Consider the following 13,777-nt stretch of genomic DNA (forward strand, 5'->3'; position numbering starts at 1 on the left):
TATCTGTTGTAATGTCTATTCTTTCATTTCTGACTTTATTTATTTGAATCCTCTCTCTTTTTTTCTTAGTTTTAGTAGTTTATATGTTCCTAGGCATTTACCCATACTGTATGGGTATTTTTTTAAAATAAAAAAATCATGGGCCAAAAGTGAAAAGATGAAAACAGATATTTCATGAAATTAGTAATCAAAAGAAAGCAGGGGTGGCTATACTTATATCAGATAAAATAGATTTTAAGACTAAAACTGTTTTTAGAGACAAAGAAGGGCATATAATGATAAAAGCATCAATTCAAGAGGAAAATATAACAATTATAAAAATATATGTACCCAACATCAGAGTACCTAAATATACAAAGCAAATAATGACAGATCTGGAAGCAGAAATTGACATCAATACAATAATTGTAGGGAACTACAATACTGTACAATATACAGTATTTATTTAAATTCAATTAGCCAACATGTAGTACATCATCAGTTCTTAATGTAGTGGTCAATGATTCATTAGTTATATATAATACTCAGCGCTCATCACATCATGTGTCCCCTTAATGCCCATCTAAAGTGAGTCTCTTGTAGACAGCATATTTCTGGTTCTTATTTCTTACACATTCAGCCAGTACATGTCTTTTTTTTAAGACTTTTATTTAAATTCCAGTTAGTTAACATACAATGTAATATTAATTTCAGGTGTACAATATAGTGATTCAGCACTTCCATACAACACTCGGGGTTCATCACGGGTGTACTCCTTAATACCTACTACCTATTTAACCCATCCCCTCACTCATTTCTCCACTGGTAACCATAGTTTGTTCTCTATAGTTAAAGTCTGTTTCTTAGTTTGCCTCTCTCTCTTTTTTCCCCAGTGCTCATTTATTTTGTTTCTTAAATTCCACATGAGTGAAAAACACTGTTTGTCTCTCTGATTGACTTATGGGGAATTCTCCTGCACTGTTGGTAGAAATACAAACTTGTGCAGTCACTCTGCAAAAGAGCATAGAGATTACTCAAAAAGTTAAAGTAGAACTATCCTATGATATAGTAATTGCCCTACTAGGTATTTACCCAAAGAATACAAAAATACTAATTCAAAGGGGTACATGCACCCCAGTGCATTACCTACAATAGCCAAGATATGGAAACAGCTCATGTCCATGGACTGATGAATAAATAAAGAAGAAATGGTATATATCTATATCTATATCTATCTATATCTCAGCCATAAAAAAGAATGAAATCTTGCCATTTGCAACAGCATGGATGGAGGTAGAGTATTACACTCCATGTTTTTTGATTGTTGAAGTTAATCCATTTATATTTAAAGTAATTATTGATAAGTGAAGATACACTATTACTATTTTAGTATTTGCTTTCTGTATGTCTTTCAATTGTTTTTACCCTGTCTTATTCTCTTGTTGTCTTTCTTTATTATTAATGATTATTTTTCATAGTGATTTGTTTTGGTTTTCTTTAATCTTTTGTATATCTATTATAGCTGTTTTTTGGGGGGTCGCTCAAGGCTTGTATAAAATACTTAGCATTATAACCTTCTATTTTGAGTTGTTAACAATTTAATTTCAGTAACGTATAAAAACATTACACTGTTACTCCCCCCTAACACATACACTTTGTGTTCTTGTAGGCAGAGTTTCCTTATTTTTGTATTGTGTATCCATTAACAAAGCATTTAGGGTTATAAGTAATTTATCCACTACATAAATTAATGCATAAATTATCAGTGTTATATTAATCCTTATACATCTATATACTTACATTTACTTGTGAGATTTTTTTTTCAGTATTTAAATTTATTTATTTTTTCAGCGTAACAGTATTCATTGTTTTTGCACAACACCCAGTGCTCCATGCAATACGTGCCCTCCCTATTACCCACCACCTGTTCCCCCAACCTCCCACCCCCGACCCTTCAAAACCCTCAGGTTGTTTTTCAGAGTCCATAGTCTCTTATGGTTTGCCTCCCCTTCCAATTTTTTTTTATTAACATATAATGTATTTTTATCCCCAGGGATCAGGTCTGTGAATCGCCAGGTTTACACACTTCACAGCACTCACGATAGCCCATACCCTCCCCAATGTCCGTAACCCCCTCCCCCTCTCCCAACCCCACCTCCCCCCAGCAACCCCCCAGTTTGTTTTGTGAGATTAAGAGTCATTTAAGGTTTGTCTCCCTCCCAATCTCATCTTGTTTCATTTATTCTTCTCCTATCCCCCTAACCCCCCATGTTGCATCTCCATGTCCTCATATCAGGGAGCTCATATGATAGTTGTCTTTCTCTGATTGACTTATTTCACTAAGCATGATACCCTCTAGTTCCATACACTCCCCTCACTGAAATGGACAGATCATCCAAGCAAAAGACCAACAAGGAAATAAAGGCCTTACTTGTGAGATTTATGCTTTCATAATGTTTAGTGTGTTTTTAGTTAAATTTGAAGAACTCTTCCAAACATTTCTTGTAAGGCAGGTTTAGTGGTGACAAATTCCTTCAGTTTTTGTTTGTTTGGGAAAGATTTTATCTCTCCTTCATTTTATTTTATTTTTAAAAAGATTTATTTATTTATTTGAGAGAGCAAGACAGTGGGCAAGCAAGCATGGGGGAAGGGACAGAGGGAAAGGTAGAGAAAATCCCAAGCAGACTCCATGTGAAGCATGGGGCCTAACAAAGGGCTTAATCCCAGGACCCTGAGATCACGACCTGAGCCAAAACCAAGAGTCAGATGCTTAATGACTGCTCCACCTAGGCACCCCTCTCCTTCCTTTTAAAGGATAATTTTACCAGGCATAACATTCCTGCAGGTTTTTTTTTTTTCTTTCAGTACTTTGATTACATCATCTTACTTTCTTTGTGGCCAAGATATCTGTTGAGAAAACTGCTTATCCTCTTAGGGTTCCCTTTTATTTGATGGGTTACTTTTCTCTTGCTGCTTTCGAATTTTTTGTTGTTGTTGTTCTTGACTTTTAACAGTTCGATTATGTCTTGGTGTAGTCGTCTTTGGGCTGATCTTCATGAAGATTTTTGAGCTTCATGAATCTGGATTTCCATCCTCCCCCCAAGATTTGGGGAGTTTTCAAACATTATTTCTTTAAATAGCTTTCTGCCCCTTTCTCTTCTTCTTGGACTCCCATAATGCATATATTTGTTTGCTTTTCTCCATGCTTTTTCATTCTTTTTTCTTCTCTGACTGATTTAAAATGAGCTATTTGTAGAATCTTTCTTCTGCATGATCAAGTCTTCAATTGAAGTTTCCTGTTGCATTTTTCATTCCATTCATTGTATTCTTCAGCACTAGAAATTTGTTTGGCTCTTTTTAAAATTATTTCTATCTTTCTGTTGAATTTCCAATTTTGTTCATGTATTGTTTTCCTGGTTTTTCTGAATGGTTCATCTGTGCTCTCTTGTAGCTCACTGAACTTCCTTAAAACATCTTTCAGGAAGTCCATAGATCTTTATTTCTTTGATGTCAATTACTGGAAAATTATTGTTAATTATTTGATGCTGTTCTGTTTTCTTGATTTTTTAAAATGTTTTTGGTACGCTTGTGTTGATGTTTTCACATGTGATCGAGTAGTCACCTCTTTCAGACTCCACAGACTCATTTTGGTATAAAGACTTTTACTTATAATTGGGTGTGAGGGTATAATTTGGGTTGGATGTATCAGCTCTGGCTCTATGGTGTACAGCAGCAATTTCTGCTTCAGGGAGGGCACAGCAGCAAAGCTTCTGTGGAGCTCCATCAGCTGAGGCCAGGGTTGGCAAAGACTGCAGGACACCTCATTGGTGTGGGCTTCCATATGGGTGGTAAGGGCTGTTGGGCTCCTCGGTGGTGAGGGCTGCTTGGTACTGCTGTTCTCCTTTTCCTCCACAAGGGAAGTCATTGCCAAGAGGATTCTTCTTATTGCTAGGTCCAGTGGGTAGGCACATATGTGGCTGTAGTGGTACTAGGATCAGGGCACAAACACGTTTTCAGTGACAATGATGTTAATGTCTTGGGTGTGGGGACCTACACAGTCACTATGGCACTGGGATTGGAGTTCAGGGTCAACCAGAAAAACTGTAGTATCTGGGACTGGGGCAAAGGTACTTTTATCACAGTGCTCTGGTGTGTGAGGCATGAGTGTGTGCTGAGGAGCCATGGATCTGGGGTCCAGGATGTGTGCATGGCTACAGGAATGGAGATTGTGACTCTGGTTTGGGGGCAGAATGTAGTGGTGGGTGGCAGATTTGGTGGGGTAAATATGGTGGCACTTTCCCAGTGGGGGCACAGTGGTGGCAGATTTTTTAGGGAGGTTGCTATAGCAGCTATTTGGGGGGGGGGTGTCCACAGCAACATGGGGGCCAGGCAGCTGTGATTTATTTGATTCAGCATCAATGAAGTCTGTAGAGCATCTCCATGGTGAAAGCTGCATGTGTCCACAACATTGATGAAGACTGTTGGAATCCGCCAGCTCTCCTTTTCCCTTATGGAGGGAGGTCAGGCTGAGGGGATGATTTTTGGCCCCAAGCTCTGCCAGATTGGAGGATGGGCCAATGCAAATAAACTGCTTACAATGTTCTTCTACATGGCCATTCCATCTCTGTGCTTCATAGAGTTTCTGAAGCTTCTTCATTATATTCTGAAGCTTTCTCAGAGCTTTTCTAGTTGGCATGTAACTGTTTATTTGTTGTTTTTGTAAAAGTGAATGAGCATTGGGACCTCAACCATCTTGCTGATGTCACTATGAAAAATTAATTTTATATATAACATTCTCAGAAGCAGTTGCTTAAATAATTTGCTTTTAATGCTACCAATAACAGGTAGCTTTCTACTTCAAGAGGCAGCAGATGCCATTCTTGTAGAAAGTTATTCTACTAGGCCAAAAACTACAAAAACTTTCTAAAATTTACACCTTTAAGAACACTGAATGGACTCTTTAAAATATTTTTCTCTTATTTACTTAAGTCATCTCTATACCCAATATGGGGCTTTAACTCGTGACCTGGAGCTGAGGTCAAGAGTTGGACACTTAACTGACTGAGCCATCCAGGTGCCTCAGAAAGGACTCTTTTTTTTTAAAATTCTTTTTTAAACATTTTTTATTTATTTCTTATTTTTTATAAACATATAATGTATTTTTATCCCCAGGGGTACAGGTCTGTGAATCGTTAGGTTTACAGAAAGGACTATTTTGTAAGAAACTTAGTTACACATCTTTGGAAGAATTTAAATAAAGGCTCCAAGACTTGATCTAAAGATGTTTTAGAATCAAGAATCTGGAGTCTAGATAACTTTTAAGGTCTATTCCTATTCCCATAGTCAATGGATGCATGACAATTCATCAGAAAGAGCTAACCTTTTAATCTAGTTTTCTAAGTAGCTCTATATTTCTGATTTTCTTCCTATTCTTTCTTTAAGTCTGTGAGGCTCAAACCTTTTTTCTGCTTATGACTCTTCTCTCTCCTTTACTTCTTTCATATATTTAGATTTTCCCCACCTCCTTCTCGGTATCCACTATTTGTCCTCCCTTTCTATCTGAATTCTGGAGTTTAACTTTGTCTTGTCTGAATTAATTTCTAGCTTCCTATATCCCTTTGATAAACTCTCTTTCTTTTCCAATCCATCTTTAAACTGAACTGAATATATTACTATTCTTTACCACTCTTTATCCTGGCATTGATAATCCTGTACAATCGAGCCCAGGCAACCTCTCTAGACATTTCTTAAACTAACTTTCCCAAACTCTTCTGCTGAAATGGAGTTTCCCTTTTGCTCTATTATAAGTTTCTCTTTTTATGTTACTCAGCTTTTGCTTAAACTAATTCCCCTGTTTAGGACTTCCCCTTACCCCTAGTTCCCTGTCACCAATAAAATCCTGTTCACCTTTCAAGGTCAGTCTCAAATTTATCTTCTATTAACTCTTCCCAGAGAACTCTATCCCATACTTTTCTCTCCTGAACTCCTATACCACTTTATTGTCTGTTTCATTCATCTGGCAATCAATCATGCACTGTCTTGTAACATATCTGGAAACTATTTTTTATCTCAAATGCTGTCATTTTACTGTTTCTTTTGTTTATATCTTGTCTTCCCAACTACCTAAAAAGCTCATTGGGGCCAGAAGCCAAAGCCACACCTTCTTTTCAACTCTCTATGGAACAGAGCTGGGGCCTAGTAAGGTTTTATTCCTTAATGTGCACTGCCTATTTTATAGTAGGTTATCCAATTAGTTTATAGTGACTTTAATAGACCACTAAGTCCATAACTAATCTTCCTTCATCTGTATCAGGCACTGGTCGTGACAGAGAATAGAAGAGACCATTAGAGATAAAGTACATGTGAGAGAAAGCACATTTGACTCTTTAAGACTCATGCAAGATGAATTGCTAACATGTTCATGCTGAAACATTTCACTGTCAGCTAAAAGTGTTTCTTAATATATTTAGATCCCTGGAACAGCTTCACGGAGGTTGTGATTGCAACCTGAAACACTATTCTTCTAAGAGAGTAAACAGGCAGACCATTTATTTTTCCTTTCTAGTTTATGCTAGAGCTGGATTAAATACTTAGATATTTAATTCAGTTGAATCAGGAATGGCACAGTAATGGTCTGATGGTTTTCTTTAGAAGCTTTTGCATTTCTAGACTAATAATTGAAATTTTAAAATATCCTATGTAAGCTTTTATGCCAAATTGAAAGTGTGTGTTTCATGAGAAGTGCTCCAGTTTGGATAGAAATAAACCAAGGGAAGGAAAGGTATTGGCCCATAGGGATGATAATGGAAGAGGAGCATGGAAATAAAAACTTTTTGTGGCTACCACTAATGCTGTGCCATAGTGGGCTTAATGGGAGTGGAGGGGAGGATTGGGATGATTTTCTCTATTAGGAAAGGAAGAAGGAAACGACAATGGAGTAAAATGATGAGAGCATTTCATGTAAAGACCATCATCAGGTTCTAAGCAAAAATCTCTCATTTATGCATAGACAACCTAGGCCTGGGAGAAGCTTACTGATATGTGGAAAGACACCTAGGCCCGAGTTAAGTCAACTTGTCATGTACCCATAGCCCATGAGTAGCAGAGTATATAGGTATGAAAATAAGTGGTCAAAAGCCTGAGACATTCTAGAGAAATGAGAACACATGTTTTCCCCCCCATGGCATTGTTTTTGCTTATAAAACCTATCATTACCTCTCCTTCATCCCAAGTGCCTATAATAATTCTCTACCCTTTGCTAGTTATTTAAAATATCAGCTTCTTCTTAAGGATGGATTCATCTTCTCCGTTATCTCCAAGACCTGCACAGGAGAGCTTTGCTTTAATATGAACCATGTATCATTCTTTTTCTAAACCCTGGTTCCATGATTACCCTCAGATTCATTTATTCATTCAACAAATATTTATTATGCCTCTACTATGTGCCACACACTGATATAAGAAAAAAATTACAAAAATTCCTTCCTTCTTGAGGCTTACATAACTTCTAACTATAGTAGGTCTTCAGGAGAGTGGATTGAGCACATAGCCCAGAGTTTGAATGGTGTACAATTTGTTTCAGGGACCAGAGGCTTGGGGTTTGGTATTACTAAGGAGAAGAACTCTGCTAAGCTTTGGAGGGGACTGTTCCTTGCTCTTCCTCCTACATTTCTTTTTTGGTAGACAGTGAACAGAAAGGAAAAATGACATAATGTTTAAAGACACAGGCTTTAGAGTCACACAGCCTGGGTCCAAATCTTGCTCTTTCTATTGAGTAGTTATTTCATTGCTACTGAGTAGCTATTTCATCTTTGTTTCTTTCTCCTTTGTGAGCCTCAGTTTCATCAGCTGTTACTATAGTCACTCAGGAGACCCAGGTCAAAACTGCTGATTTGCTAACAAAAGAACTTCTAAGTTAGCTGCTCACATACATCTTGAGTGCCTCATCCATTGGGCGTACAGTGACATCTATGTATCAGTTGGATGTATATGGAATTTTCTAAATCACACACTTACCGAAGTCAAGTCTAGGTGAATTACTCCTTTTTTATAAATAGTTCTAAGTAGGTTTCCTAATGATATCCATCTATAATTTCTGACCCCATGGTCTCTAGTTCCACCTTATTATTTAAAAGGTGGCTTAACTAATGCAATAAATTAACTGTTTACTTCTGAAAGCTGTGTGAATTCTCTACTATTTCCCTTACCTTACGAATTTCTCCCTGTTGGACAGTTTTTATGACATTAATCCATTCTTCCATGTCTTTCCGGTTGGGTGCAGCCAGGGTAACTTTTCGTTGTGGTGTGATCACCTAAACAAAAAGTTACATTATTAGCTGGTTCGCATTCTACAACTTTACCCCCAAACAGAGCCTGTGAACTCTCCAAGGACTAGACAGGTCTACCAAGCCACTTCTTAAATGTAAGACAGAAATTCCCAGAGCCGCTTAAATGTAAGATAGAAATTTTCAGATATCTACCCAAAATAATAATAATAATAATAGTAATGAGTAACAATTTAATAGTATTTATTATGGACCAGGCACTGCTCTATTACATTTTATATATATTATTTATTTCAATCTTTATTATGATCCCATGAAATGGCCATTATTATTTTTCTCATTTCATAGTCAGGAAACCCAAGGCAAAGTTTAATGACTTGCCCAGGTCACCTAGCAGGTAGAAAGCTGAGCCAGAATCAAAATACAGCTTCTTTGGCTCCAGAATACATGTTTTTAAACATTAAGCCATGCACCATCTATTACTTCACTGAGGCTGCTTGAAAATCTTATTCACTTACTGCTGCCTTGTCTACTTAAAAATGGTAAAAGGGTATATGCTTCAGCAGGGTCTGTCTCTTTCTCTATGAGGGGAGAGTGAAAAATAGTGAAAAGTCTAGTTTCTTTCTTGATTATAGTCAAGGACAACTTGAAGACAACTTTACCATTGGTCTCTTAATCCTGGTTGGTGTATGGATCCTGGCAGGAATAATGAGAAAGCCATGTTGAGGGTCTAGCCGAGGTAGACCACGTCCAGGACTTGGTCTTTTCCCAGAAGGCAGGAGGGACACAGATGGCTACAACATCAGTGATTGCTTCAGTGGTCCTACTTGCCTTTACTGCCAGTCCCCAAATCTTAGAACTAGAGCTCACTACACCAACAAGAAATTTCCATTGCTTGAAACAAGATGGGATTGGGAGGGAGACAAACCATAAATGACTCTTAATCTCACAAAGCAAACTGGGGGTTGCTGGAGGGAGGTGGGATTGGGAGAAGGGGAGCGGGCTATGGACATTGGGGAGGGGAGGCGAACCATAAGAGACTATGGACTCTGAAAAACAACCTGAGGGTTTTGAAGGGTCAGGGGTGGGAGGTTGGGGGAACAGGTGGTGGGTAATGGGGAGGGCACGTTTTGCATGGAGCACTGGGTGTTGTGCAAAAAGAATGAATACTGTTACGCTGAAAAAATAAATAAAATGGAAAAAAAAGAAATTTCCATTGCCTTTTCCATGTAGCACAACATGAGTCTATGATAGATAGGAATAGAATCTCGTGGGAATTATGATAACAGTCACATATTTGGTCCAAACCCTTTCTTGTATGAGGTTGATCAATGATACCTCTGTGTTTTAATTAGGCTAAAGGACTTCCTAGTCCTTGGAATTTCTTTGTATAATAAATATGAAAAACATTAACATATATGCTCATCACCCAAAGTTGAGATTTCTGGAACTGGGTCAAGAGGACTCTGAACTTTACCCTAGGTCACTGTGATATGAGAGAGAGAAATGATAGTAGAGTCTCCCTCTTATATCCTACTGTTTTGCTTTCAAGAGAGAATGATATGTGGAGCAGCCACAAAAGTGGAGTATTGGGCCTGTAGGTTTTTAGACTGCTAATTATCACCCTTCTGAAGTGGAACCCCAGTCTCCATAACCCACCATTGAGGCTGGGAGAAGACAATTCTAGAAGGAAGTGTGTAGAATTCCCAAGCCAATGGATTTGCTATTTTTCAGTGAGCTTTCTGTCTGGATCCACTTGAATAAGCAAAGATTTATGACATTTCATCAGTGCCAAACCCTTGAATGCATCCCTTGAAAATCCTCTGCTTTCTTTGAGGTGCTCCCATCAGTAATCTCAGCATAAGTTAGCTCTCACTTTGGATTAGGTTCTTATATACCTCATCAATGGAGAGAGTGTCATGTAACTTGATTATCTTGATATGTTCTACAGCATATTAGCAGTCTCTTGAAAACCTCACAGTGATACTCTTCTAAATCACCTTCACTAGGAGGATTGATTTTTTGTAATACTCATTCTCCCCACCACCCAGAAATCAGCTCAGCTTTATATCAGGCTGGTAATAGAGAATAAGACATCACTTTTTCCTCTCTGTCAATGGGATGGTAGAAATTGTTTACATGAAATAATCTTTAGCACTCATTTGCAATACTACTTTAAGTGGATTTCCACACACACTTTGGGATCAAAGGAGACTTGGGAAACATGCACTCCAAAGAGGAAACACATGGGTATGGCAACCCCTCTACCCAGCTAGCTCACACCCCTACCAATTTAATCATTTCCAATATTACTTACACAAAAACTATGACAAAGATTTCTACAGCTACTTTCTGCCAAGGCAACTTGAGACAGATCAATTGTTTCAAAGCGTGCAAACTGGAAAGAGATAAGAAAGAGAAGAAAAAAAATATGGTTAGTAATGTCAAGAGACACTAAAAAATAAACACACACAGAGGCATTTTTGGCAGTCACGAGTCCATCATTTCTTTGACTCGAGTGCTGAGATTTATTTAGCATCATGATATTTGTTGATATATCATGTGACCTACAAAAACCAAACCAAACTAAAGCAAAACACAACTCTTCCTAAAACTGTTATGTGGATTTACCAGAAGGCTTAGGTGGTTCAGAAATATTCAAAAATAAGGGTTTATGCTGGAGAAGATAATGGTATGTGGTCTAGCTAAGGGCCAAAGGGAGCAGATAAGAGTTATTAGCTCCTATTTATTAGCTGGCAGCCTTTAACTTTGTTAAAGTTTGCTAGTCCTATCCAGTTTGAGGCCTATGTCTCCTTATACATTGGCTATAATAGCTAACATCCAGCCAGCAGCAAGAAAAGCAGTACTATGAATAGAGATAGGGCTGGCTTCCCTGGCATAGAGCCTGTGCATTCATACAAGGCCCCATGTTCAGAAGGGCCCTGCACTTGATTTAATGCTCTGCTGTTACAATCTTGAAAAATTTTTTATAAGTTTTTTAAAGATTTTATTTATTTATTTGACAGACAGAGATTATAAGTAGGCAGAGAGGCAGGCAGAGAGAGAGAGGAGGAAACAGGCTCCCTGCCGAGCATATGCGGGGCTTGGTTCCAGGACCCTGGGATCATGACCTGAGCTGAAGGCAGAGGCTTTAACCCATTGAGCCACCCAGGCACCCCCAATCTTGAAATTTTTAATAATTTCATCTTTGGACAGGTTTTGGAAATGAAGTCCAATGGGACAATCACTCATGAACATAATAAGCAGAGGAGATATGCACAACATGCACGTCACCCATGTCTTATCACTCCATTTGCATTCATGATGCCCATAAGCATAGAATTCCAGTGGACCTATGGTGCATGGGAATTCAAGGAGACTCAAAGCAAGTACAAGGTAAGCATGTTACATCTTTGACTGAGTAAGTAAGGGAGCTTACAGCCCTGAGAGTCCACACTTTTGGTAGGAACTAGAACTTGCCTCAAACAGAGAAAAAGGCAATGGTGTTCTGAGAAATATGAACAACCAAGGCACCTTATTGTGTTCTTTCTTACTTATGTTAGTTCCCTATATTAGCCAATAATTTATGCTGAAAATGATAACATTGAAGGAAAGGGAAAGATAGGGGCAGCCCATAGTTCCTTTTTCTTTCAGCCAGGGTGCTGGTAGAATGTATAAATATCAAGATGTGAAATAAAAACAGTTGAGATGGCTTTGCATACTGGTGAGAACAAAATATGTATGTATGTGTGTATGAGCTACTAAATACAAATTATATAATTTTGGTCATTTTTCATATGAGCTAAATGCTTTTATATTTGCTTTTAAAACTGGCATTGCATAATATACAGATGAATGGCAAAAATACTAATAATTTAAAATTTTATCTTTTCTTAGAATGACATTAAACAACAAATAAAAGATGACATGACTAATCATTGATTTATATTTTAATATCTTTAATGACGTTTTTCCTTGCTTTAAATAAGGGCCCCTGCATTTTCATTTTGTACTGGGCACCACAAATTGTGTAGTTGGTTCTGATGTAGAAGCTAATTGAGGAAATCTATAGAGGTAAGGGAAAGAGGAAAGGGAAGGGAGAGAAAAGTGTCCCCCGATTTGGCCCAAAAGGACAAGTTAAAGGAAAAGTAGAAGATCTTAAATTCTACCTTGATATTTGCCAACATGTATTTACCTATTGTCCTATTTCCCCTCACAAACATTTCCTGGCATTCCCGCCCACTCACCCAAATGGCAAGATTATATAGATATTCTCTGGAATAAATATTCTATATATACTATATATTTTCTTACCGCGGGATGATGGGCAAAACAGAGCCTTTGTCCTCGAACCAGAAAATACCTAAGCTTCCATCTCTTGAAGGAATTACAGTTCTTCAGCAAAGGTCCTTCCTTCAGTATTTTCTGAAAGATAAAAGCATAATGTTGAGTAATTAGGTGAATTTGGAAGACCATATCACTTTCTCTCTCAGTTAAGAATATCAGGTATCTGGATGGCTCTATCTCTGTCACATATCCGAGAAATGGCCCAAGAGCCAGATAAAAATACAAGAAAGTTAATTCAGTTAGAAAAGGAATTGGTTACTCTTGGAAAACACATTTAGAATGATATAGGCTCTAAGTTCCTCAGGATATTTAGCCCAAGAAACATGGAGAACATCTCCACTCGTGATAAGGGATGGGGAGGAGGGACATGAACATAAAAATATAAGAACAACATTCTGAGTGCTGTGAAGTGTGTAAACCTGGCGATTCACAGACCTGTACCCCTGGCGATAAAAATACATTATATGTTTATTAAAAAAAAAATTTGGAAGGGGAGGCGAACCTTAAGAGACTATGGACTCTGAAAAACAACCTGAGGGTTTTGAAGGGTCAGGGGTGGGAGGTTGGGGGAACAGGTGGTGGGTAATGGGGAGGGCACGTTTTGCATGGAGCACTGGGTGTTGTGCAAAAAGAATGAATACTGTTACGCTGAAAAAATAAATAAAATGGGAAAAAAAAAGAACAACATTCTTAGGAGAAGATAATTAATAGGGGAAAAATCTGTGTTCAGCAATGGCAGATATTCTGGAAGGCTCCAGGTTGTATCTCTAGACCATTCCTATCAGTGTTAGAGTGTTCCTTTTAGAATATTAAGTTGGATCACATCCTTTCCCCTGCTCATGAAGGAAGGCCAATAGCTTCCTAACATTTTCAGAACCAAATTCTAAGTCTTTACCATGACCTTCAAGGGATTTATGATCTGGTAAGAAAGAAAAAGAGTCACCAAAAGGAACTACCTTCAGATTATTTTCTTTATGTATCTCACAGTCTGGTCACTTTTTCACTTTTTGAACAGACTGATTTTAAGCAAGCATAGAATCTGTTTACCATTTTTATCTTCAGGAAGTTCTCAGTTACATTTATAGGATATAAACCAACATACGAGAGTGCCATTTGGGAGAAATATTCACAACCACAAAGCTGGAACCAAACCCATACTGAATGGA

The 13,777-nt window shown here is 37.9% G+C and overlaps 1 protein-coding gene across 1 annotated transcript in view; it reads right to left on the reverse strand.

Moving 5' to 3' along the window:
* Positions 1-13,777, reverse strand: part of DGKK (diacylglycerol kinase kappa) — a 167,153-nt gene that overhangs the window by 98,119 nt on the left and 55,257 nt on the right. Inside the window, exons 2-4 of the mRNA XM_045994759.1 lie at positions 12,579-12,689; positions 10,582-10,662; positions 8,187-8,291 (exon numbers count right to left, since the gene is read on the reverse strand). Coding sequence (XP_045850715.1) covers positions 8,187-8,291; positions 10,582-10,662; positions 12,579-12,689 — 297 coding nt within the window. The remainder of the gene's footprint in view (positions 1-8,186; positions 8,292-10,581; positions 10,663-12,578; positions 12,690-13,777) is intronic.

The sequence above is a fragment of the Meles meles genome, chromosome X, assembly GCF_922984935.1.
Source record: "Meles meles chromosome X, mMelMel3.1 paternal haplotype, whole genome shotgun sequence".
Lineage (NCBI taxonomy): Eukaryota > Metazoa > Chordata > Mammalia > Carnivora > Mustelidae > Meles > Meles meles.